Source organism: Salminus brasiliensis, chromosome 12 (assembly GCF_030463535.1).
Source record: "Salminus brasiliensis chromosome 12, fSalBra1.hap2, whole genome shotgun sequence".
Taxonomy (NCBI): Eukaryota; Metazoa; Chordata; class Actinopteri; order Characiformes; family Bryconidae; genus Salminus; species Salminus brasiliensis.
Window position 1 is genome coordinate 35,647,122 of NC_132889.1, and position 27,305 is coordinate 35,674,426.

The 27,305-nt window shown below is 39.8% G+C and overlaps 3 protein-coding genes across 3 annotated transcripts; all 3 read left to right on the forward strand.

Moving 5' to 3' along the window:
• The first annotated feature begins 3,481 nt into the window (after positions 1–3,481).
• On the forward strand, positions 3,482–4,900 carry LOC140574343 (uncharacterized). Its single transcript, XM_072694137.1, has one exon. It carries the CDS (start codon positions 3,553–3,555, stop codon positions 4,690–4,692), a length of 1,140 nt encoding a protein of 379 aa, XP_072550238.1. The 5' UTR covers positions 3,482–3,552; the 3' UTR covers positions 4,693–4,900.
• Positions 4,901–10,148: 5,248 nt separating this feature from the next.
• LOC140573944 (GTPase IMAP family member 4-like) lies at positions 10,149–14,364 on the forward strand. Its single transcript, XM_072693583.1, has 2 exons — positions 10,149–10,175; positions 12,023–14,364. Exons 1-2 carry the CDS (start codon positions 10,157–10,159, stop codon positions 13,090–13,092), a joined length of 1,089 nt encoding a protein of 362 aa, XP_072549684.1. The 5' UTR covers positions 10,149–10,156; the 3' UTR covers positions 13,093–14,364.
• A 7,135-nt stretch (positions 14,365–21,499) lies between these two features.
• LOC140574218 (GTPase IMAP family member 4-like) lies at positions 21,500–23,654 on the forward strand. The gene is made up of 2 exons (XM_072693971.1): positions 21,500–21,561; positions 22,034–23,654. The coding sequence occupies exon 2, from the start codon at positions 22,041–22,043 to the stop codon at positions 23,103–23,105; it is 1,065 nt and encodes a 354-aa protein (XP_072550072.1). The 5' UTR covers positions 21,500–21,561; positions 22,034–22,040; the 3' UTR covers positions 23,106–23,654.
• The last annotated feature ends 3,651 nt before the right edge of the window (positions 23,655–27,305 follow it).

The window sequence follows — 27,305 nt, forward strand, 5'->3', positions numbered from 1 at the left end:
TCATCATCAGGACAGGCAGGCAGGCAGGTAGGTACAACACAGGCAAATGCATAGTCCAAGTCAGAGGGTCTAAAACCAGACTGCCCAACCACCAGCTTAACCAACCACTTCAGAGATTAGTACTGTAACAGTGACTTCACAAAGAGCACCCAACACTGAGGTGCTTAAGAGGAGTCCTAACCAGTCCAATTATAAACAGCACCTGTGTGCTGGAGATGAGCCTCAGGTGAAGGGTGGAGCTTAACCCTTGCGCACTGGAGCACATGAGGCCAGCAGAGGGAGATATTACACCTGAAACAGGGTCCATTAAAGGTAAAGGTATTTGTCACTGTACAGCGAAATGTGTCCTCCACATTTAACCCATCTGTGGTAGTGAACACACATACACACACACAGTAGTGAACTAGGGGCAGTGAGTACACACACACACACACACACACACCGAGAGCGGTGGGCAGCCAACTCCAGCACCCGGGGAGTAGAGAGGGTAAAGGGCCTTGCTCAAGGGCCCAACAGTGGCAGCTTGCCGAGCCAGGGAATCGAACCCACAACCCTGTTATCAATAGCCCAGCACTCTAACCGCTGAGCCACCACTGCCCCAAAATGATGTTACTCTCAGGGTGTGACAATAAACATAAAACCTTTAAATACACATTTAAGTAAACATTAAATAACACTGGGCATTGAAAGGGTATTATACTAATTTGTGGGAATGTAGAAGTATTAAGTGTATTTATATTAATATATTTATGCAGATATTAAGCAAATGTATTTCTATTTTACTGTGCTAATGTTTACAGATATTTCTGCAAAAAAAGGGTGTTTAAAGAATTATGGACAGTATGGACCCACAGGTGAACTCAATGGCATCATTATCCTAATAAGGTCCAAACCATGGTGTCTCCCTCCAACATGAGGAAACCATATTTTACTGCAGTAACAGGATTTTGTCAAAGTTAAAAGTTGTGGTGTTGGTTTTCTACAGTGCTAACTCTGGACAAGGCTCTTTCTGATGGTGTCCAGAGTGTGGCGCTAGACACTAACTCAACCCTGCAGTGTGATGTCACACACAGGGGGCAGAGCCTGTCTGTAGGGTTTGTATAGAGCAGTACAAATCCTCAGCTTTCACTGATAACACACACTCACCTGCTCACACTGTTTGAAGAGGAGGACCGAACACAGAGCAGCAGCAGGTAATGTAATGATATCAATACTGCAGACAGATATCAATAGAAATATCAATAAAATATGCTTGTGGTGAGGCTCAGGTTGATACTCTACAGGAAAAAAAACTATATACATACTAAACATATTAAAATAAAGTTATATAAAAAATCATATTAAATAAATACAAAATACACACAACATTACACAAAATACAGAATATACAAAGAAAGGAAGGATCTGTAGAAATTTTCTGATATGTACATTTATGAGACAGGTATAGTGTGAGAGAGAGTGGAGCTAAATATAAATATGTATGTTTATGTCTATTCCTGTTGTATAAAGTGACTTAGTGATGTTGTCCATATGTTGCAGTGATATATATAGTATTAATAATAAAGTGTCTGAGTGCAGTGGTGTTGGTGAAAGGTTCACAGCTTGTTCAGGAGCCTGATGGCTTGTGGGTAGAAACTGTTCATTAGCCGGTTTGTTCTGGCCTGGATGCTGCGGTACCTCCTGCTGCGATGGCAGTAAGGTGAACAGGCCGTGTGCTGGGTGGCTACAGTCCAACTGGATCTATCACCTCTATTTAACTGGACATGCACCCAAATATAGAGAATCTGCAGGTGCTGTACTTCCAGACACTTCCAGGATTTTAACTATGTAATTAATGTACTAATTAATATAATTTAGAAAGTCAATAATAGCATTTTAAATACTTTGTAATTGAGGTCACCCTTAAAAGTATTCTCTTCATGGGACTTCTCCATCTTATCAATTATTACAGTACATGATTACACCTTCTTTTACCCTTTACTGTAAACAGAGTTGTAAGGTGATCACATTCATCTACAGTACACCTAGATTTCATTTCCAGATCATATAGGTACACTTTGCAGGTCCATCTGTTGCTATGCAGACACTACGCTAAACACTGTATACCTATAAAGTGCACTTACAGTCAGGTTCATTAGTATTTGGACAGTGACACGATTTATGTAATTGTCTCTCTGTCCACCACCTCAGTGAATCTGAAAGTATGTGATTTATTCAGATTTCATTCAAGAGTTTAACAAACATGCATTTTGAATTACAGACATTTTTACACAGTTTTAATTTTTAATATTACATTCATGTTGAAAGTCATTATGTCACTGTCCAAATACTATTTGACTGAACTGACTGTATATCTTGGGTGTATGTGACGAAATTGCCAGTGAGCCAGTGAGTGAGTACAAGGCCGGTGTCTCTAAAAATCTAATTGACAACCTATTGTAGGGTGCAATTTTAGGGTGCCTCTTTTTATTTCGTGGGGGGGGGGGGGGCATGGGGGCATGTCCCTATAACATTTTGGTTTGGTGAGATCTTTTTGGGGGTTGCAGGATAGTTTATTTGTTGTTATTTATTATGGAATTTAGCTAAACTATTCACAGTAAATTCAGGGTGCAGAATTTCAGTGAAGTAAATGCAACAAATTCTCAAAATCATCATACTAAATGTAAAATAATTATTGCTGATAATAAAATTCCCAGTTTCCCATGGCTGGTCCTGTTTATCAAGTTTTGCCTATAAATTGCAGTACGTAGCCTGTTGCCTACACTGTAAACAAGGCCGAAAGTAAATGAAAGTAAATACTGTGTAAGACTTTAGTCTGTGGCTCCGCCCCCTCAATCAGTTCACTGCTTATTCCATCTGCAGGTTAGGTCCCCCCTCAGTTACATGATGTCCCTATGACTGTGAGGTTTTTGACAACGAAGCCCTGAACCCTTGATTTGGATTTGAACTGACAGTGGAATCGTTTTTAGCGAGGTTTGATCGGCTAGACCAAGGTGTGGACAGATTGGACAGCTTCTTATGCTCCTAGGATAGTAGTGTACACCTGAATGAGGGTATTCTTGCCACCTTCTTGTGCAGTCTGAAGGGTGTAGTCTTTAAATACACATAATTTAAAGTCTCCTACTACAACCACATCTCCATCTGGGTGTGCATTCAGCTGGCTGTTAATGGCGTCATCCGCCCTGGTGTCGTCATCTTGGAATTAGACTGGGGTCGAATGTAGGTGGCTGTTATTGGGATAGCAGTGACCCCTCTCGGCAGAAAGGTCACATGTTCAAAATCAGGGAAGCACATGTAGCTACATGCAATAGGAAGGCCTTCCCCATGTGATAGGGGGAGCTCGAACCTGCAGATGGAAATAAGCAGTAAACAAATCGAGATCAGCTGCAGCTCACTTACTACTAATACTTTCGAGGCTCTTCTGAGTATGTACTGTTGACCCGTTCGAGATACAGAAGTAGTGAGTTAGGAGAACTTCAAAAAGCTTCACTCTTATTCATTCAGACATATTCACCAGACGTCTACACCTTTCTTTCCTTCATCAGACTGAGAATGGAGATGTTGAGAATAGTTCTGCTGGGGAAGAGCGGTGCTGGAAAGAGTTCAGCAGGAAACACTCTCCTGGGCAGCAGACCTTTCTACACAGCAGCCAGCTCACAGGGAGTGACCCAAGCTTGCTCCATGAGCACCAGCACTGTAGACGGACATAAAATCTGCATTGTGGACACTCCTGGGTGGACTGACCTCAGTCAGACTGAGGATGAAACCATGCTGGAGATTGCCAAATGCATTGATCTCTCAGATCCTGGTCCCCATGTGTTCCTCTTGGTGCTTCCCATTGGGCGCTTCACCAGAGAAGAGGTCGACACATTCGAGCAGATCCTGGAGGTCTTCGGGGAGGAAGCCAGCGAGTATGCAATGGTGCTGTTCACCAGAGGAGACGATCTGGAGGAAAAGACCATTGACGAGTACTTGGAAGGAGTCCATCCAGACCTGAAGAAGATCCTAGAGGTTTGTGGAGGAAGGTACCATGTGTTCAATAACAGAGAGAAGAGGAATCACAAGCAAGTCTCTGATTTACTGGAGAAGATCAAACTCATGGTGGGAAGAAACGAAGGCAAACACTACACAAAAGCTATGTATCAGAAGACGGCAGAGCAAATGGAGGGAAAACGGAAAAGGCAAAAGATCAAAAAGGCAATAATGGAGAATCATGAGAAACACATTCAGAATTCAGAGGTGGGATCAAATGATGAGGATGAGCCCAGAAAGAGTCCAGCTCAAAAACAGGGTTCTGATACAGAAGGGGCAGTCTCAGTGAAGAGTGAAGAGACAGAGCAGAAACCTTGCTCAGAGGAGGGTGAAAGTCAGGGTTTGTGCTGTAAACTAAATTCAAAGCCAGTGGATGAGCATTTGGAACATAAGCAGTCCCAATCTGAAAAACACAGCAAGGCTGAGATTGATGAGATGCAGAGATGGATATGGAAGATGGAGAACACCTGGTGTAAAGAAAAAGCTGAGCTTTGGAAAGAGATAAAGCAGCTGCGACATGAAGTCGATTTCTTACAGGCGGCACTGCAGCAGCAGCAGGTTAATGCATTTGAAAAATTGGAGCCAAATAAAAAAGAGAGTCAAATCCGGAGGAGCATTTCTTTGGTAAATTCAGGAGAAAAAAAATTGCTGTTACAATGACATTGTTTTCCTTCTCAATGAAAGACAATTCCTCACTGCATGCCACCATGGACGCAGATGTGTACATATTCTCATGCTAGATAGAAAGTGTACGGCAGTCCCCTGGCTGGTGTAATTAAACCCCAGCTTGAATAATGTATTACTGTTATACTGAATGTAATAATAACTCCATTGTAAATCAATAAAGAATGTTTTCTTTTCAGAATAAGCATTTAAAACTCATCATTCGAACCATAGGCAGAGCGGGGGGCTCAAGACCTGGATGTTTTTTAAATGCCCCAAATCTGTATAACTATATACATCACTTAGTATCACTTCCCCTCACTATCTCTCCCCTTGCTTTGAATGAGGACTCAGCCACAGGTTGAAAAAGTCCCGCCCATTCAACAGAAAGAGCCTATCAGCTTGCTGGTTACACTGAGAGCGAAGGAGGATCCATGTTCTAGTGGGGAAGAAGTGCACTTCCACACTTCACTCACTGACCTAACTAGTGCACTTCTTCACTTCACTCACTGACCTAACTAGTGCACTTCTTCACTTCACTCACTGACCTAACTAGTGCACTTCTACACTTTACTCATTGACCTAACTAATGCACTTCTACACTTCACCCACTGACCTAACCAGTGCACTGCTACACTTCACCCACTGACCTAACTAGTGTACTTCACTCACTGACCTAACCAGTGCACTGCTACACTTCACTAACTAGTGCACGTCTACACTTCACCCACTGACCTAACTAGTGTACTTCACTCACTGACCTAACCAGTGCACTTCTACACTTCACTAACCAGTGCACTTCTACACTTCACTAACTAGTGCGCTTCTACACTTCACTAACTAGTGCGCTTCTACACTTCACTCACTGACCTAACCAGTGCACTTCTACACTTCACTTACTGACCTAACCAGTACACTTCTACACTTCACTTACTGACCTAACCAGTACACTTCTACACTTCACTTACTGACCTAACCAGTACACTTCTACACTTCACTTACTGACCTAATTAGTGCACTTCTACACTTCACTTACTGACCTAACCAGTGCACTTCTACACTTCACTTACTGACCTAACCAGTGCATTTCTACACTTCCCTTGCTGCCCTAACCAATACATTTCTACACTTCACTTACTGACCTAACCAGTGCACTTCTACACTTCACTTACTGACCTAACCAGTGCACTTCTACACTTCACTTACTGACCTAACCAGTGCACTTCTACACTTCACTTACTGACCTAACCAGTGCATTTCTACACTTCCCTTGCTGCCCTAACCAGTACACTTCTACACTTCACTCACTGACCTAACCAGTACACTTCTACACTTCCCTTGCTGCCCTAACCAGTACACTTCTACACTTCACTCACTGACCTAACCAGTACACTTCTACACTTTACTCACTGACCTAACCAGTACACTTCTACACTTCACTTACTGACCTAATTAGTGCACTTCTATACTTCACTACATAGTGCACTTCTACACTTTACTCATTGACCTAACTAGTGTACTTCACTCACTGACCTAACCAGTGCACTTCTACACTTCACTAACCAGTGCACTTCTACACTTCACTTACTGACCTAACCAGTGCACTTCTCTTGCTGCCCTAACAGTGTACCCTTTTACACTTCGCTCCCTGCACTAGTCGGTGGAGATCTACCAGTCTACACAGTGTAGCTCCAAACAGAGGGTGTAACTATAAAGCTATAAAACTATAAAGGTGAGTGTATACTTTAAAGGTCACAGAAGACATGCCTTTGACATAAACTGATATTGTACTGGAACTCTTTGTGCAGAATGAAGACATGACATGTCTAGGGATGTGTTTAAAGCCGTACAAGTGCTCTTCATGTTTCTGATTATGCCCCAAATCCTTATACTGTAGTAATGTTTACAGCCAGGAAGGAAGGTACTAGAATCATTTGGTCATAAGTAAGCACATTACATTGTCTGGTTGATGTAAAACTGAAACAGAAAGTTAGACTCTCCTTTCTAAAAATATCTGACAAACACTTGGCACATGAGCACACAGAATGCTTTAGGTTCCTGTGTTGATGTTCTGGATATAGTGTCTGCATTTTTATTTTTCACTTTTATTTAAAACCCAGGCCATTAAATCTGAATTTTGTTCAGGACCACTGAGAAAACATAATCCAGAACTGGATACAAGGTCCAGATTCAAAGGCCTCTGATTTAGAGCATTCACAAACATAATCAGGGATGGGCATTTCTGGTCCAAGAGGGCAGACTTTCAACTCAATTGCTGTTAGAGCAATCAGCAAACTGTGCTGGACTCTGTGACCACCCCTGATCACCCCGGATCTAATTTAAAGGCAGTGTACACGATTATGAAGGAAGAGGGTTAAGAAAACACCCCTCCCTTCAGTGCTCCTTCAGATGCTCCACCCTCGAAATCATGCATTGCCAAGGTAATAACACTGTAAAAGACTGTAAACACAAACACAGCATCCTGATAATTATGCATGAAGCTATATACTTTCACTGATCTTCGAGGCCATAAACCCCATCACGAATGTATATTATCATCAAATATCACGATGGGACATCGATCACCTAGCCCAAGTGTCATCATAAGGGGTGGAAATCAGCCTCCACCTTAGCTTAAACATACATAGTACACTTAAAGACACATCTGGATCTGGAACTCAACATCTCTGTAAGGTACATTGGGAAGTATGGGAAAGCATAACCAGTCTCCTAGAGTTTCATGGGCAAAGCACATTGGATACACAATCTTACAGAGCTAGACCCGGGAACGGAGCTCGCTTTCCTATCCCAAGACAAGCCCATGGGACCCCCACCTTACTATACCCCAACTTCAGGGCTATAAACAACAGCATATGTGATTAATTTACTTCATGGAAGAAAACGATACTGAACGATATTTTATCATGTCTTCTCCTCTGACCAAATCTACAAACTTTTCCTTTTTGGCTGTTTTTCAGCTGTTTCTAGACCGTGTACGTAGTTCAACAAAAAAATTTAAAAAATGAGAGAGGCCTGTAATTGACATCATAGGTAGACCACCATTATTTGCAAATAAATTCTTTAAAAATCAGACGATGTGATTTATTGAATTTTGTTTTCTCATTTTGTCTCTCATAGTTGAGATCTACCTATGATGTCAATTACAGGCCTCTCATCTTAAGTGGGAGAACTTGCACAATTGGTGACTGACTAAATACTTTTTTCCCCACTGTAGCTACTTAGCAAGCGCCCGATACACAGTTTTCCCATGCCCTCCCCTTTCCCCCCTTACCCTGTCCTGTTGCTGATTGGCTAGAATAATGTTGTGTGGCCTCTGTGTTTGCTTCCCATTTACAGAGCCAGGGCTGAAAAGGAACACAGGACGTTTTCCCAGCATGCAAAGAGACCGTAGAGCTAAACCGAACCATGAGGAAACATTGACTGCGTTTCACAAAACGCAACCCATGCAGTGTTTCCGTTTACTGCCATTTCTAAGCGTCATGATGTGAGAAATGAGTGTAACAGGTCTGGTAAGTTGGGACTTCAGCCTGAGACTTGAAGGTTATTGCCCAAAAGCCTGGGTTATTGACTTCCCCTCGCCTTTGTGGAGGGCCCCCTTGCTCTACAGTCAGACTACAAGAGAACAGAGAGGTGGGGCTACTGCACTTCAGGAGATGCCCAGGCCAAACTGACCAAGAAGGAGGAATTACAGGCCAAAAGGGAAAGAGGTGGTCAAAAAAAATGAGCTTGAAGAGGAGAAGATCTTTTGAAGGAGGAACAACAGTGTTTGAGGTTGAGGTTTCCCGAACTCTCATTGTTCAACTATGCCAGAGATAAATGCAGGTAAATTCCACTCTGGGGCAGGTATTTCACAGATGCATCTTCTGAATATCTAGGGCAGTATTTGTTTAAGCCAGAGGGGGCGACAAAGTTGGCAGAGTTGGCTGTTGCTGGCTTCAAAGGTAAAGGTATTTGTCAGTGTACACTGTACAGCAAAATATGTCCTCCGCATTTAACCCATCTGTGGTAGTGAACACACACACACACACACACACACTAGTGAACTAGGGGCAGGGAGTACACACACACCCAGAGCGGTGGGCAGCCAACTCCAGCGCCCCGGGAGCAGAGAGGGTAAAGGGCCTTGCTCAAGGGCCCAACAGTGGCAATTTGCCAAGCCCGGAAATCGAACCCACAACCCTGTTATCAATAGCTCGGCGCTCTAACCGCTGAGCCACCACTGCCCCTTCATGTCATTGGTTGCAAACAGTGATCATTTACAGACTAGATTAAACTTTGCTCTGCCGTTTGAAAGGTGTTATGTGAAAGTGTTATGACGCTAAAGCAAATTGCTTTCTTGCTTTCTTTTTTATTAGTGCATTTATGGGTTATCCACGTCTCAGTGCCAATACAGCACCGAAATCCAGTCATTTTAGCTCTATCACAAAGATTTGCCAAGATAACATTATTGCCCACACTGAGATACCCATGCTGAATTATTCTATATAATTCTCAGTTCAAATGAGCTCTGTAATAACTCATTCAAATCTGATATTACTGAGCTTTACTGGACAGTTTTACCAGTTTTATTTTTTTTATTCAAATTTTACCGCATTTTTCTACCTAATCTGGAAAGCCAATCACCCAATCCCCATTCATGTGAACTCCCTCCATCACTAGGAAGGTGAATAGTAGCACATGCCTCCTCCGACAAATGTAAAGCCAGCCACAGCCTCTTTTCCAACTGCCACAGATGCAGCTTTGCTAAATAAAGCACGGTTCCCCAGCTGAGGTGATGCAGGGAGGAAGTGCCATCAACCGCCCCTTTTCCAACTGCTGCTGATGCTGCATCACTAGGTAGCCAGTTCGCTCGGGGTACAGCTTGGATCCCCAGCTCTGATACAGCAGCTAACAGACGTCTTTGCTGACCAACATCACTGTAGAAGTGATGGGTAGAGGAAGTTCCATCAACACACCCCTTATCCAACTGCTGCTGATGCTGCATCGCTAGGTAGCCAGCAGGCTCGGGGTACAGCTTGGATCCCCAGTTCTAAAAACAACAGCTTACAGACACCTGTAGAAGTGAAATGTGGAGGAAGTGCCACTCCTGAGAGAGCAAGGCCAATTGTGCTCTCTCTGACTCCGGCTGGTGAAGCACCAGTATCATTTTGAACAGTACTGTCAACAGCTGTCTGAGTTCAATCAGTAACTACCCCCTTATGTACTGGAAAAATGGAGATGCTGAGAACATATTCTTGCTCTAATGCACCATCTAAACAGGATTCAGGCATGTTTGATTTGGGAAATCACCGACCTGTACTGGTCACCTGTGCTAAAACATTCAGCAGTGGTCATGTGTGGTACAGCAGAGAAAGCTATTTAAAGGGGTGTGGCCAGTAGGCAGGGACAAGGACAAGAACTGAAACTGTACTTGCATTTGTCAAAACACTGCAGAGGCAACATGGCTCAGGAGCTGGCAAGTATGTTTCACACACACTTTGAATCAGGTTTTGCTTCATTTGTAGCTCTAAACTAAGCAGTGTTCTAGTTTTAGACAGCTAATGTTTTCAAGAACTACCGTATTTACTTACAGATACAGTGCTGGAGAGTTTAGCCACCGTGTTTTTAGACATTTGAGAATTTGAATTCACTGGAAAACACACAGCTAAACCGAGATATATGTATAAACAGCACAGTCTTAAACATATAAAAGTCATATAAACATATCGAGTCATGTAAAAACACATTGTTTTGCTTTGACAGTGTGACCTGTGAATTCCAAAGCCATTTCTCAAGATTCTGTGTGATTAACTTGATTTACACCTGTATTAAATAGTTTTACATGTATACTGACCTATATATAATTGTAATATTTCTATGGTGTCTGTAATATGGCACCATTTTGAGGCATTACAGTACAAAATCAGGATGAACATGATGGACCGCTGACCCCAGATGCTGTAAATCAGCCAATAAATGTTTACTATTAAAAGTTTGTTCCTAAAGTTCACCACAGGATGTGCTCAGAGACTAAAACTCCTATTCTAATGTCCAATTATCTTATTTAGAAAGTGTAGAAAGTTTAGAAAAAATGTTTAGTCACAACGCAGACTGAAGACCCTCCTCTTCCGAGAAGAGTAGAGTATTAGGGTCTCCTTATTGACTTGTGTTTAGTAGAGTCTAAGATTAGAGGTATCTTTGAATTATTAGTCTATTTAAACTAGCTGAGGTTTTTCTTGGGTTAATAGTGAAGCACTTGTGTAAGTCGCTCTGGAGAAGAGCGTCTGCTAAATGCTGTAAATGTAAATGTAAAACAATAACAAGAACACTAGAAGTTGTTCATGTAAGTCTCCTATATAAAGTAGCTAATTAGTCACTTCTTTTTAATATCTTTAAAAAAGAGAAAGTATTTACTTACTCTTGTAAAAGTGTACTGTAAAATGCTTTTTTTGCTGTTTTGTACAACGGGATATAACTGTTGCAAAGCAGTACAATAAAAAAGCAGTAAAGAATAATATTTAAAAATATTGTCATCCTGAAAAAAGAAAATCTGTAAAATAAAAAAAATAATTAAAAAACTGGCAGATGTGGTTACAGTCACAATGTATAAGACATTTTAGAAAGCTTTTTGGCAACCATAAATGAGTTACTGTAAACTTAACAGTATCTGTAAACATTTTACATTATGTTGTAATCTGTTATTGAAAAAGGTACGGTGAACAGTACAGAATAATATTTAACAATCCTGTCAAAACAATGTACAGTAAAATACTGGCAGCTGTGGTTGCCAGATTTTTACTGTAAAATATACAGTCACAAAGTTTACATAACTTTATTAAAATGATGTAGGCCAATGTAAAAAAAATGATGATCATTGAAATAAATGTAAAAGGTTTTTACTTTTATTTCTCAGAAAAAGGGATGCAAATTGAATTGTATTGATTGTTATAAAAAACAATGGGTAGTAGGCCTATTTACAGTTTTTCACAATTGCATCAAGACTATAACTCAGCATTTGAGCTAAAAATTCAAAACCATAACACCATTCACCAGTCATATTTAATCTAGAACAGTTTTTTTGGACACAGCTAGTTTTTCTTTTATTGCGATTTTTTTTAAATATATATTTTATAGAATTTTTTATGAATGAATGAATGTTGCTGTGTGATGATGTGCATTTTGGCAAACCTAAATAATCAGTTAACTGCAGTGAAGAAAAAGCATAATATAGAATAATATACTCGTTTATTATATATTTTATTTTATTTTGATTCTGCTGTAAGATGATAAATCATTCTTCATATGTGTTCTCTTCCATTTTGCTCAGGACAACGGGAACCGTCCTTAAGAATAGTCCTGGTTGGAAAAACAGGGGTTGGGAAGAGTTCCACAGGAAACACCATTCTCGGAAAAGATGCGTTTTACAAGTCGGCCTCTTCCAAGTCAGTGACCAAAGCCTGCAAGAAAGTCTCTAACGTTGTTGATGGGAGGAATGTAGAGGTGGTGGACACTCCTGGATGGTGCGACACAGAACTGCCTGAAGCAGAAATAGTCCAGGAAACTGTCCAGTGCATTGACATGACCTCTCCAGGGCCCCATGTGTTCCTGCTGGTCTTGCAGATCGGCCGGTTCACAGAGGAAGAGAAGAAAACCGTACAGAAGATTCAGGAGGTGTTTGGGGAAGGAGCGTCCAAATACATGATGGTCCTCTTCACGAGAGGAGATGACCTCGAGAATGGGACCATCGATGACTACCTGGAAAACGCTGTGGAGGATCTGAAGAACATTGTCTTTAATTCATGTGAGGGCCGTTTCCACGTGTTCAACAACAGAGAGAAGAGCCGCCGCCAAGCGTCCGAACTCCTTCAGAAGATCCAAGATATGGTCCAACAGAACGGAGGTGGATGCTTTACCAACATAACGTACCAGCTGTTGGAGAACTACAAGATAAGAGAGGCTGAAATGCAGAAGAAGATCCAATCAATTGAGAAGGAGGTAGAGCTGAAAATGGAGGAATTGCTTCAGAAACAGCAGCTCATGGAAGAAGAACGAGAGCAGCAGAAGCAAAAAGAGGCAGAAATGCAAAGGCGTGTTATGAAAATGGAGATTCAAAGAGCTGTGGAAGGGGTTTTAGTTGTAGGAATGCTGGAGCAAATGCAAATTGAGGAACAGGAGAGACAGAGAGAAGCTCAGCAGAGAGCTCTCATGCTGGAGAGACGAGAGCGGGAGAGACGAGAGCTGCATCAAAAGAGAATGGAGAACGAGAGGAACAGAGCTCGATTATTAAGACAACGTGAACTTGATGAATTAGAGCATGAGCTAAAGCAATCAGTGACTGAGAGGAATGACTACGTACGCACGTCTGTCAAGAAGAAACCCGGGTGTAGCATCTCCTAATCTTAGGCTATGTGTTCATGTTCAACTGTTCATCTCAAAGTCTCATTATTTTAGAATGACCTCCTGGAAAGGCTGTAGCTTTCTATGTTATGTGTACATGTAATACAGGAAATAATGTCAATGAAAACATGTATCTCCAAAATGATGACTTTACAGGAGAAAGGCAAAAATGTTGTTAACTTTGAATAAAAGTCAAAGTAAAATAAGAGTTTAGTCCAAGTAATTTAGAGTTTTTCTATTGTACAGAGCAGCTACAGGGTTCAAACCATGAAGAAAACTACAAATATATCATATTATAATCATATATATATATATGCACACATTTTATTTATATATATATATAGGTATATAGGTATATATAAGTTTTATTTATAAATTACTTGGCCTAAACTCTTATTTCCCATTGACTTTTATTCAAAGTTAAGACCATTTTTGCCTTCGTCATCATTTTGGAGATTTACTTAATATATATGATTCTTATTAACTACCAGAGTGTTTTTAGACTACTTGTTGTTGTGGGACATACACAGAACTTTAAAAGGCACCACTGTGCTGTTCTGCTTGCCTAATAATAATAACAATAATAATAATAATAATAATAATAATAATAATAACAATAATGTTGGAAAAATGTGTTAAATGAAAATTATATTGTATAATATTATATTATATTATGTCACACACATGCATAAATGATTTCCTCTGTGGCATAAAACTAAATATGAAACTGGGATTTTGTCTTTGCCTCATAAGCTCATGTAAGCTACAAAACCCAAGCTTTTAAAAAGAGTACTTTACTGTTAGCTATGTTACAACACTTACCACATCACTTATTCTGCTAGCTTGTGTTAGCAATGCTTCTTTCACCAGCTAGTATAAATAAAGCCTATGCTAACCTAACTGATGCCTTTGCTAGTTTAGTTACTGACTTTGCTTCGGTGGTCTAATATGTGTGTTTGGTAAGTTATACGGTTAGAAGTGGCCATAAGTGGCCTTGTCTGCTGTGTAGCTGACTTCGGTTTGATTATTTACGAGTGCCCATTTTTAGCTTTTAAAGAAATGCAAGCAATGTAAATATCATGAAGCTATTCTAGTAAAGCTCAGACTCTGAAGATTTAAGATCAGAGTTTATTATAAAGAGTTTATTATAAAGAGTTTCTTGCCATGTGCACAGCAGAAACAAGCAGCTACACTGTACAATAATTCTTACTTTGCAGTTCCTCCATTTACAATCTTATAAATATCACTATAAAAAGAGAGAAAGTATACTATTACTATATATATATACTACTAATACTATATATATATATATATATATATATATATATATATATATATATATATATATATATACACACACACACACACACACACTAAGTACACTAAGATAACTGAAGGTAATAGCCATCAATGTTTCCTTGAAAACAGCACCTGTCAATGATCAACCAGGGAGTGTGGCACTGTCTGCAATTCCTGTATTTACACATTTTTACTATATATTTAAATACTATATATTTATTTAAGTTATTATTATTAAAGAGTATTTACATGTGATTACAGTATATTTTCACATTATTACAGTATTGCAATATATTTACATGTTATTACAATATATTTACACATTATTACAGTTATAACAGTGTTATTAGTTATGAAACCATTGCATTCTGTGCATTCAAATAAACCACCCCTGCAATGGAGTCACTGTGGTTTCTGGGTTCTGGTTAAATGAATCTGTATCATGTGATCATTTAGTTTTCTACTTTCTGTCAATTTTACCAGAAGAATAAAGCAGATTTAGAACCGATCTTCCTGCATGGTGCTTCATCCTGACCTTCAACCTGTGTTTGAATCTGTTCTCACTATGAAACGCAATTTCAGGAGGTCAGGAAAGTAATCAGGCATAAATGAGACAATAATACAGTAGATTCAGATTTAGATTTAAATAAGATAACTACTATAGAGGACCGTAGAGCTGCTACTTTGGAACGTCCCTAAAACAGAATGTGCTGAGTCACTTATAATGCAGATATTTTTAACTGCATATATGTTTAATTTGATCAATTCTTTAAGTTTATTAATAATCTGATGAGCCTTCTTGGCCCGTTTGGAGCAAGGCCTGTGGAGGAAAGCTCTTATTCCCGTAGTCCAAAGGCCACCAGCTTACAGTGTTACAGTAAATACAGAAAGAATGAGGAAGCAAGAAGACTGGAAAACACCTGAAGATCCTGAAATGACAGCGTCTGTAAACAAATAGGTTTAAGTTACTGCTCCCTCTGAATTCCGTTGCTTAGTGCTCATCACTGTGTTTACATTACATTTACATTTAGGGCATTTAGTAGACGCTCTTCTCCAGAGCGACTTACAAAAGTGCTTTACTATTTACCCAAGAAAAACCTCAGCTAGTTTAAATAGACTAATAATTTAAAGATCCTCTAAGTTTAGACTCTACTAAACACAAGTCAGTAAGGAGACCATAGTACTCTACTATTCACCCAAGTCCTCTCAGAAGAGGAGGGTCTTCAGTCTGGGTTTGAGGACAGCGAGCGTTGGACTCTGCTGTTCGGACACCCAGGGGAAGCTCGTTCCACCACTTCGGTGCAGGACAGTAAAAAGTCTGGACACTCGTCTTCCGTGGATCTTAAAGGATGGCGGGTCGAGCTGAGCCGTACTTGAAGCTGGAAGGGCTCTTGGTGCGGATCGGCTTTTGACCATCGCCATCAATGTCATCACTTGTTAACACGTCACGTATCAAACACTGATACGACTAGGCTCACTATAGGCTAGACTCATTTCCATACATGTTCTCATTACACTGTTAAACGTTTAAGATCCTTGAGGAAGAACCTGGAGGTTGAAAATGTGGGGGAACCTTCAAGGTACCTTTTCCTTAAGGGGTTCCTCCACAGTTTCAAATTCAAGAATCGTATACGTTCAACAGTTTACTCAGCAATGCCACCACGTATATATGTCAATTCTGAGTATACGTAGACAGCAGCACACATGACAGGTCTTGACATTCCTTGCATTTATATCTACGTACAGTATTTCGACACAACCCCCTCCGCAGCAGTCAGCACAGGTCTACCGCTCAGGTCCTCAGCCTGTAGAGAAATGTCTCAAATGTCCAGAGATTGGAGCAATCTTCATTTAGGATTTAGGGGTAGAGTTGAGGTTTAGGTTAGGGTTAGGATTTAGGGGTAGAGTTGAGGTTTATGTTAGGGTTAGGATTTAGAAGTAGATTTTAGGTTTAGGTTAGGATTAGGATTTAGAAGTAGATTTTAGGTTTAGGTTAGGGTTAGGATTTAGAAGTAGATTTTAGGTTTAGGTTAGGATTAGGATTTAGAAGTAGATTTTAAGTTTAGGTTAGGATTAGGATTTAGAAGTAGATTTTAAGTTTAGGTTAGGATTAGGATTTAGAAGTAGATTTTAAGTTTAGGTTAGGATTAGGATTTAGAAGTAGATTTTAGGTTTAGGTTAGGATTAGGATTTAGAAGTAGATTTTAGGTTTAGGTTAGGATTAGGATTTAGAAGTAGATTTTAAGTTTAGGTTAGGATTAGGATTTAGAAGTAGATTTTAGGTTTAGGTTAGGATTAGGATTTAGAAGTAGATTTTAAGTTTAGGTTAGGATTAGGATTTAGAAGTAGATTTTAGGTTTAGGTTAGGATTAGGATTTAGAAGTAGATTTTAAGTTTAGGTTAGGATTTAGAAGTAGATTTTAAGTTTAGGTTAGGATTAGGATTTAGAAGTAGATTTTAAGTTTAGGTTAGGATTTAGAAGTAGATTTTAGGTTTAGGTTAGGATTAGGATTTAGAAGTAGATTTTAATTTTAGGTTAGGATTTAGAAGTAGATTTTAAATTTAGGTTAGGATTAGGATTTAGGGGTAGAGTTGAGGTTTAGGTTAGGGTTAGGGTTTAGAAGTAGATTTTAGGTTTAGGTTAGGATTAGGATTTAGGGGTAGAGTTGAGGTTTAGGTTAGGGTTAGGGTTTAGAAGTAGATTTTAGGTTTAGGTTAGGGTTAGGATTTAGGGGTAGAGTTGAGGTTTAGGTTAGGTTTAGGGTTTAGGGGTAGAGTTGAGGTTTAGGTTAGGGTTAGGGTTTAGAAGTAGATTTTAGGTTTAGGTTAGGGTTAGGGTTTAGAAGTAGATTTTAGGTTTAGGTTAGAGTTAGGGTTTAGGGGTAGAGTTGAGGTTTATGTTAGGGTTAGGATTTAGAAGTAGATTTTAGGTTTAGGTTAGGATTAGGATTTAGAAGTAGATTTTAATTTTAGGTTAGGATTTAGAAGTAGATTTTAAATTTAGGTTAGGATTAGGATTTAGGGGTAGAGTTGAGGTTTAGGTTAGGGTTAGGGTTTAGAAGTAGATTTTAGGTTTAGGTTAGGATTAGGATTTAGGGGTAGAGTTGAGGTTTAGGTTAGGGTTAGGGTTTAGAAGTAGATTTTAGGTTTAGGTTAGGGTTAGGATTTAGGGGTAGAGTTGAGGTTTAGGTTAGGTTTAGGGTTTAGGGGTAGAGTTGAGGTTTAGGTTAGGGTTAGGGTTTAGAAGTAGATTTTAGGTTTAGGTTAGGTTTAGGGTTTAGGGGTAGAGTTGAGGTTTAGGTTAGGGTTAGGATTTAGGGGTAGAGTTGAGGTTTAGGTTAGGGTTAGGGTTTAGAAGTAGATTTTAGGTTTAGGTTAGAGTTAGGGTTTAGGGGTAGAGTTGAGGTTTAGGTTAGAGTTAGGATTTAGGGGTAGAGTTGAGGTTTAGGTTAGGGTTAGGATTTAGGGGTAGAGCTGAGGTTTAGGTTAGACATTATATAGGTTACACATTATACAGTTATAACAGTGTTATTACAGTAAATATACACATCATTACAGTTATTACAATATATTTGTGCATTATTACAGTTATAACAGTATATTACTTATGAAACCATTGCCTTCAGGCCATTCAAAAGCATTCAAATAAACCACCCCTGCAATGGAGTCACTGTGGTTTCTGGGAACCACATTAAATGATTAAAACTTTCATTAAATGAATCTGTATCATGTGATCATTTAGTTTTCTACTTTCTGTCAATTTTACCAGAAGAATAAAGCAGATTTAGAACCGATCTTCCTGCATGGTGCTTCATCCTGACCTTCAACCTGTGTTTGAATCTGTTCTCACTATGAAACGCAATTTCAGGAGATCAGGAAAGTAATCAGGCATAAATGAGACAATCAAATCAAATCAAATCAAATTTTATTTGTCACGTACATAGTCATACACAGTATAACTTGCAGTGAAATGCTTTTTTGACAGTCTGCTCACATCAAGCTATACAATAAAAATCTACATTTAAACTTAACTAAATCTTAACTTAATGAAGTAAAGTGCAAAAGTGCAAAAGAAAAAATAAAATAAAAATGAAGAAAATAAAAATAGAATAAGTTACATTTAAGTTAAAGAATAGAATATAAAAAATGGAAATATAGAAATATAAGCAAAAAAAAGTACAGAATACAAATATACAAATATATATACAGAGATGAAATAGTGCGTGTCTGTGTGTGTGTGTGTGTGTGTGTGTATATATATACATACATATACATATGTACATATTTATCTGTATGTGAGTGTATGTGTGAGTTAAAAGAAATATTTCCATTGTTGTCCGTAGTGTGTTTTCCGTGAGCCATGGTTGTGTATTGTAGTGAGTGAGGGTCCAGTTTACTGTTTAATAATACAGTAATACAGTAATACAATAATACAGTAAAATCCAGTTTAATAATACAGTAGATTCAGATTTAGATTTAAATAAGATAGATTTTATGTTGAGGTTAGGGTTAGGATTAGGGTTCGGTGCAGGGTTACATTTAATAGACACTCATTTACATTCAGCTTACAGTTCAGTTGTATTTAATACACATTCAGTTGAATGTCAGTTGAATGTCAGTTGAATGTCAGGTGAGCATCTACAAAGCATCAATAATGGACCATCCAAATAAAGTGATACTGATATGTCAAAAAATAGGACAGCATTGTATATTTGATAGTTCTGAGTGCTTCAGTCAGGCAGCTATGTATGAGTATATGAGTATAAATAGTGCTTGATTATAAAATAAGTATGTATGCAATGTGCAACAAAAAGAACAACTGCCAAAACTGTCAAAAAATTTATAGTTAATTAATTATGGCAAAAAGTGAAAAACAGCAAAAATAGAGGTTTGTAAAACCACACATATAATAAAAGCATTAAGTGTTAAAATTACATGATTCAAATATTGCATTATTAAGACCCTCAGGAGAGAGGAGTGCATCACCAACACTTAAAACAGAAAAGTTTTTAAAACACATCAGGTACTGTTATTGTTGTTAATTAAGCAATAATTGGATATGTTTGAGCAGTATCAAATATTTCAGTCATGCCAAAGCAGTCTCCTGTCTATTTGAGCTGGAAAATACCAGACAAACAGAAAATGCACATTTCAGACACGCTTTTTAAACCACTGGTAAATCTCACCAAAAAAATCACATACAAAAATTGTTCTGGCCGCTCCCTTAAGTAAATATGATATATGACCACATGTGCTCACATAAAATAAATGATAAGGCATGTCTTATACAAATATACGTACATATACAGATATGTAAATATCATACATTGGAAATATATGCATATCAAGACATATCATTAAAGTAAAAATATATGTAGTAAACGTACATGTAAATATCAGTTATGATTATTAGCACTCGAACCCACACCAGCAGGATCTTACAAACACACTAGTGTGAGCAGTAATGTACTGCACAGGAAAGACTGTCAAATACTTTCCATCACAGACTGTTTTCTACAAATAAAAAATAATTTAAATAAATAAATAAATGTCAGCTCATTGCAGGAATGGTGTTTATTACCATTTCAATGTGGAACGACGATGTTAACCATATTTGTCATTTCTTCTATAGTACGCACATAGCTTAGACTAGGTCACCACAGGCTGAAACCCATATCAGAAAGCAGAGACGGTCGAAACCAGAAAACCTTCATTCCAGTCTCGACAAGCGCTCGTGCTGCTTTCTACTTTTAGCTTTATCTGTGTGAAAGCAGACATGTTCAAAACCAGAAAAACTCCATTCAGTCTCTACAGGAGTCTGCGCTGCTTTCCTACTTTCATTTTGTATGTTTGTGTACAGCACACTACAGTGTTTCACTGAAGCATCAGAGCATCCAGTTAAAGCCTGAAACACTGGATTTATGAGGATATTACAGAAATAAATATGCTAACACACACTTATGAGATCACAGGTCACTATTTCACTGCAGATTTTTTTTTTTCATTAACGTACTCGATGTTTGACAAGCATTTGGCTCATGCTCAGTCACAGATTGTCCTTCCCAATTTTTTAAAGCTAACTACCCAGTATGTCACGCTCCGGACACTGGGGAGGGTGAGGACTGGTGGTTCTCTTCTCCTGTAATGTCAGAGAACTAAGAACGGGAAGCCGTGCAAGGTTCTTTACACTAAAGTAGATACATTAGTTTTACTCATGGGCCAGTTGATTCCATTATTAGGTCAGTTTGTTTCGTTGTTGGGCCAGTTCATTTTTTGGTTATTGGGCCAGTTCATTTTGTTTTCGGGTCAGTTCGATTTGTTATTGGGCCAGTTAATTTTTTGGTTATTGGGCCAGTTCATTTTGTTGTTGGGTCAGTTCGATTTGTTATTGGGCCAGTTAATTTTTTGGTTATTGGGCCAGTTCATTTTGTTGTTGGGCCGTTTCGATTCGTTATGGGCCCAGTTAATTTCATTGTTCAGACAATTCGATTCGTTATGGGGCAAGTTCAATTCGTTGTTGGGTCAATTCGATTCATTATGGGGCCAGTTCAATTCATTGTTGATGAATTTGTTATTGGGCCAATTTGTTTGGTTCTTGGGCCAGTTTGTTTTTTTGGTTATTGGGCCAGTTATTGTTTTATATTTTGTTATTGGGCTGGTTCGTTTTGTTATTGGGCCAGTTCGAGTCAATCAACCTAACATTTTTCAATGTTTACATGCCTCACTTTTTTTACATGCTTTTGTTTTCTTACAGGGTTTTTATGCCTTTTATCCTTTTCAAGCTCTCAAGGCCATCTTTTTGCAGGGGAGAACTTCAACTGGACACCAAACATCTGAATGGATTACCTGGCACTGAGTCATTCAGATAAGGATTTGTGTGGCGCTTCCTTTGAACCGTTTTGAAGCGATTCTTTGTGTCTGCTGTTGACTAAGCTGCTCCAACATGGCAACCTGCACTGTCCTCCACTTCCAGAGTGTGGAGCTAGACACTAACTCAAACCTGCAGTGTGACGTCACACATAAGAGGCAGATCCGGTCTTTAGGGTTGTTGACTGCAGTACAAACCCTCAGCCTACACTGATAACACACACACACACACTCACACACACACACACACTCACTCACCTGCTCACATAGTTTGAAGAGGAGAACCGGACTCAGCAGGAACAGGTACTGTAATAGTCCTCAGATCTTAACTGGAGGAAGATTTTAGTTAAAATATCAGTTGTATGGTTTAATAAACTGGGTCTGAACTTAGTTTATTAAGGACATTTTGTTTTCATGTAGGAGTAAAACTTTAACATGCTGTTTAACTGGCTGTAGATCTAGATCTAAGAAATCTGTAGATACTCTACTTTCAGGCTTTGGGCTTTAACTTTGACCCCAATTAAATTAAAATAATAATTTTAATTAAATTTAAATGATAGTTATGAGATATATTTCTTAGTTATGAGTTATATTTTTCAAATTTTACCACAAATATGTTGTGATTGAGTTTGAGACCATCGAAGGTACTGTCTTCTACCTTCATTAGAGGGCTGGTACCTTCATTTGCACCCACAATATTGTACAGAGCTGATGGTCAGATTAGGCCATCTGCCTTTTACCTACACACTCACTGTCTTCCCTTTTCCTTCATCAGACTGAAAATGGAGATGTTTAGAATAGTTCTGCTGGGGAAGAGAGGTGTGGGAAAGAGTTCAGCAGGAAACACTCTCCTTGGCAGTAAATCGTTCCACACAGCAGCCAGCTCACAGGCGGTGACCCAAACTTGCTCCAGGATGATTGGCAAGGTAGACGGACACAATATGTGTGTTGTGGACACTCCCGGGTGGACTGACCTCATTCTGATGGAGAACGAAACCATACAGGAGATTTCCAAATGCATTGATCTCTCACATCCTGGTCCCCATGTGTTCCTCTTGGTGCTTCCCATCGGACGCTTCACCAGAGAAGAGACTAACACAGCCGAGCAGATCCTGGAGGTCTTTGGGGAGGAAGCCAGCAAGTACACAATGGTGCTGTTCACCAGAGGAGACGATCTGGAGGAAAAGACCATCGAAGAGTACTTGAGAGGCCTCCATCCAGACCTGAAGAAGATCCTAGAGGTTTGTGGAGGAAGGTACCATGTGTTCAATAACAGAGACAAGAGGAATCACGAGCAAGTCTCTGATTTACTGGAGAAGATCAAATTCATGGTGGTAAAAAACAAAGGCAAACACTACACAAAAGCTATGTATCAGAAGACGGCAGAGCAAATGGAGGGAAGATGGAAAAGACAGAAGCTCGTAAAGGCGGTGGCGGAAGAGGAATGTAGGAAGCAAATGAGGAGTTCAGTGGGATCAAACGATGGGCCTCTGAAACGTGGCTCCGAAAGAAGGTGCGATGCCAGAAAGCCCAAATCTTACTCCGAGGACAGAAGGGTAGAAAGTGAGAGAACGGCAGTGCAGCGGAATCAGGGAGGCACGTTACTCCATGATAACCATTTCAACCAAGAGGAGGTCCAAACCATAGAGAGAACTTATATAAAGGAAATAGAGAAAATGTGGGCCGAAATACAGAGGCTGGGGAAAGAGCTGGAGAGGGTAAAGAAGGAGCTTCAGGAGGTTAAAGAGGGTCAACACCTAAGAGAGGAGAGTGGAGACAGGCCGAAGAAGAGTAGCGGATTATTTGGAGAGAAAATGAAGCGTTTCAGAAGGAGTTTCAGAAAGTGACGGAAGTGAAAACTCAGCGGTTGAGTTAGTTCAAAAAAATGCTTGAGATTGAAAAAGTGTTCGTTTGAGTTTTTATTAAAACTGGTTAAATGATTTTGAGAGCTGAACAGACCAAGCACTTTGTTAGGGTTTACAAAATGAGGACACACATTGAGGACTGAACAGTCTGGTTGATGCAGTCTGATGTAAATGGCTCCTTTGCTTGAGAAATGGGTTAAGAGAACACTGTAATTCATTAACGTGAGGAATCATAAAGGCACTAGAGTACATCTAGCATGTTGTCTTAATTTTAAAAGACCTGTACCCAATTTTCTTGTATTTTTTCCCTTTACAGTCAGTGAAAAGTAATTCCTGTACAGTTACAACATTGTACTGGTAGCAGAGTTGCTCAACTACACTTTAATTTACACTCATCTAATGAACAGCTTGCCTTTATGGAGCCTATTGTTATTGTTAATAGTACACTCCATGATGTTAATAATCATATTCATTTTTTATATTCATTTTAATATTAATATTAACTAATGAATGAACTGTATTTATATATAAATAAACTGCCATTTTTAACAGCTGCTTGTTTGTTGTTTTATATGAAGCCAAACAAAAAATGGTGACATCCACTTTCACCATTTCTGTTGGACACAGATGGAATTTGGCTTCTCCCTATAACCCCATCCATGCAGTGAACACACACTTACACACACACACACTAATTACAGTGAGACAGTGTGGACGCGTGCCCGGAGTAGTGCGTAGCCGTCACTGTTGTGGCAGCTTGGCAAACCCAGGTATCAAACCCACAACCCTACCATCAACAACCTGGTGCTCCACCACTGCCCATGTGTGTGTTATTGCATGACGTTCAGCAGAGATGAAGCTCATCATGCAGTAACACACACACACACATGTCCCTTTATGGAGAGGCTAGCATCACAGGGCATCACAATCCCAGCTGTACTCATGCCAAATGCCAACAAAGCTTTAATGCAGAGTGGGATCAAAGGAAAAGGTGGCAGAAATTTCCACCATAACAACAACAGAGAAATGCAGAAGTGTCTAGACAGCACCAGTCAAAAGTTTGGACCCACCTCTCATTCAGTGGGTTTTCTTTCGTTTTATTATTTTCTATGTTGGACAATGGTTTTCCAACAGTCTCGAAGGAGTTCCCAGGGATGCTGGACACTCGTTGGCTGCATTTCCCTCTCTTTCCTCACTTCACCAACTCCCAAATCATCTTAATTGGGCTTAGGTTGGGTCATTGTGGAGGCCAGGTCATCTGACTCAGCACCCCATCACTCTCCTTCTTGGTCAGCTAGCCCTCATGTAGCCGGGAGGTGCTATTATACCATGTGGGAGACCAGGGTTCAATTCCCGGGCTGGGTGACTATGCTGCACTACACCAGTTAGAGTCCTTGGGCAAGACTCCTAACACTACATTGGCCCGACTCTGTAATATGAGTAACCTCATAAGTCGCTCTGGATAAGAGTGTCAGCTAAATGTTGTAAATGTAAGAAGAACCAGTGTGTCCAGACCTTTGTCCCTGAAGAGGACATGTCCATGCACAATGGACAATTTCAGCTCAAGGCGGTTCTGCATCACAAACACTACTACGTTCTTTCCAACATTCAACAACGTTAGAGACTTTCAGGCAGACTTTTATCACTGACTTGGAAGAGGCCGACTTGTGGAACGTATCTTTTCCGAGAATAGTGTTTCCTGTGGCACTCTTTCCAACCAGGACTATTCTTAAGGGTGTTTCCTGTTGTTCTGAGCAAAACTGAAGGAAATAAATATTAAAACACGCTTTATCATTTATGATAAATTATAAATATCTCCTAAAATATAGGACTCCCCAGTCTTAACACAAAAAGCTCCAAAAGAAAAGAACATGAACGCCTCTCAAATTTTTAATCTCAGACCCGAGAGCGATTCGGAAAGAAATGAGCAGTTGAACAAGATCTGGACGTGGCTCTTTTATGGGATGTCCAGAGTGTGGCGCTAGACACCAGCTCAAACCTGCAGTGTGATGTCACACAGAGGGGGGTAGAGCCTGTCTGTAGGGTTGTGTAAAGCAGTGCTGAAATCCTCAGCTTTCAGTCATACACCCCACACTCACCTGCTCACACTGTTTAAAGAGGAGGACCGAACACTGAGCTGCAGCAGGTACTGTAATAGACCTCAGATCTCTACTGCAGACAGATATCAATAGAAATATCAATAGTGTATTTAGAGAGTGTGAAAATCTATTATAATTAATAAATTATAAATAATTATAATTATTATTGGTACTAGAAGTTACTGCGATACTTTTAGACTTTGAGATATTAGGTTTTAATTTAATTTAAATGTATTAGATCATTCCCTTTATTTACTTCATATTTACCTTAAATGATCTTTTTCTGTAAATATAGACTGAACCGGTTTATATTTAATGACAGTCACCCTCTACCCTCTTATTCATCAGTGGAAATGACCACTATCAGGCCACCACTGACCAGCTATTAGCTATTTAGGCAGTAGATCATCCTCAGGACATCAGTAATGCCAACTTTGCAGTGGAATGCTAGTCTCCCATCCAAGTACTGACCAGACCCAACCCTTTTTGGCTTGTTCCCATAAAGAGAAGTACTGCCAATAGAATAGGACTCTATGGAGCAGATTAACATTGACCTATTGGCACCATGTCTAGTGCCAGACATTGTGGACCCAGCATTGAGCTGTGGAATGATGGATGGTGCTCCGTCCAATACTTTTGGCAGTAGTTGGGGAGTTGGGGAGTGGTGATCATCCAACATCCTCCATAATCTAGCAGAAAACTTTCTTCCCTGGACAGAAGACACAGTTACTCCCTCAAAAGCAGGATCAGCTCTTTTTAATACCTTTCAATTCGGAAGAATTGAACAATGACTGAGCAGGTGTCCCAATTCTTTATTTCAAATACTTTAGCTCCACATCTCAAGTGTTTTAGACCAGTGACTCCTAATCATGGTCTTGAAGAACACTCTGCCTGCACGTTTTAGTGTTGACCAGGACCAGGGTTAGGAACCACTGTTTTAGACCACAGAACAGCTGTGAACTTCCTATTTATTTTGATCTACCATGCTAATGACTTCTGGTTCAAGACTGGTGTACCATTAACTGGGCAGTTCCTAAACTCAGCACAATCTCTTACAACCATGATGACTTGAACCTCTTCAGATTGAACCTCATAAAAGGTTCCACAAGATCCAGAGAACGCAATATGATGAGGACTGTCCATTGTGTCTTAGTTTTTTTTCTTCTTCTTCTCCCTTCATCAGACTGAGAATGGAGATGTTGAGAATAGTTCTGCTGGGAAAGAGCGGTGCTGGAATAAGTTCAGCAGGAAACACTCTCCTGGGCAGCAGACCTTTCTACACAGCAACCAGCTCACAGGGAGTGACCCAAGCTTGCTCCATGAGCACCAGCACTGTGGACGGACATAAAATCTGCGTTGTGGACACTCCCGGGTGGAATGGCCTCAGTCAGACTGAGGATAAAACCATGCTGGAGATTGCCAAATGCATTGATCTCTCAGATCCTGGTCCCCATGTGTTCCTCTTGGTGCTTCCCATCAGGCAAGTCAACAAAGAAGAGATTGATACTGTCAAGCAGATCTTGGAGGTCTTCGGGGAAGAAGCCAGCAAGTACGCAATGGTGCTGTTCACCAGAGGAGACAATCTGGAGGAAGAGACAATGGAAGAGTACTTGGAAGGAGTCCATCCAGACCTGAAGAAGATCCTAGAGGTTTGTGGAGGAAGGTACCATGTGTTCAATAACAGAGACAAGAGGAATCACGAGCAAGTCTCTGATTTACTGGAGAAGATCCAACTTATGGTGGGAAGAAACGAAGGCAAACACTACACAAAAGCTATGTATCAGAAGACAGCAGAGCAAATGGGAGAAGAACGGAAAAGACAACAAGGTGATGTAGAAGAGAGTCAAGAAGATGGAGAATTGCAGTTTGATCAGGACACAAAGGAAGAGGAGAAGTACACAGTGTACACTGCAAAATTCCCCAGTAAAAAATCTCATCCTGAAAAATTCCATGGGGAAAAAGTCCCACGCCGTAGAGAAAGCCACAGCAAAGAGCTGCAAACCATGGAGCTCAAGTGGCTAAAGCGAGAAGCTGAGCTCCAGAAATCCATCGAGAGGAAGGAGATGGCGTGGCTGAAGGAAAA

Excerpts from the sequence above, each read along its gene's own strand:
- LOC140574343 (XM_072694137.1), top strand. The coding sequence starts at position 3,553 with ATGGAGATGTTGAGAATAGTTCTGCTGGGGAAGAGCGGTGCTGGAAAG.
- LOC140574218 (XM_072693971.1), top strand. The coding sequence starts at position 22,041 with ATGGAGATGTTTAGAATAGTTCTGCTGGGGAAGAGAGGTGTGGGAAAG.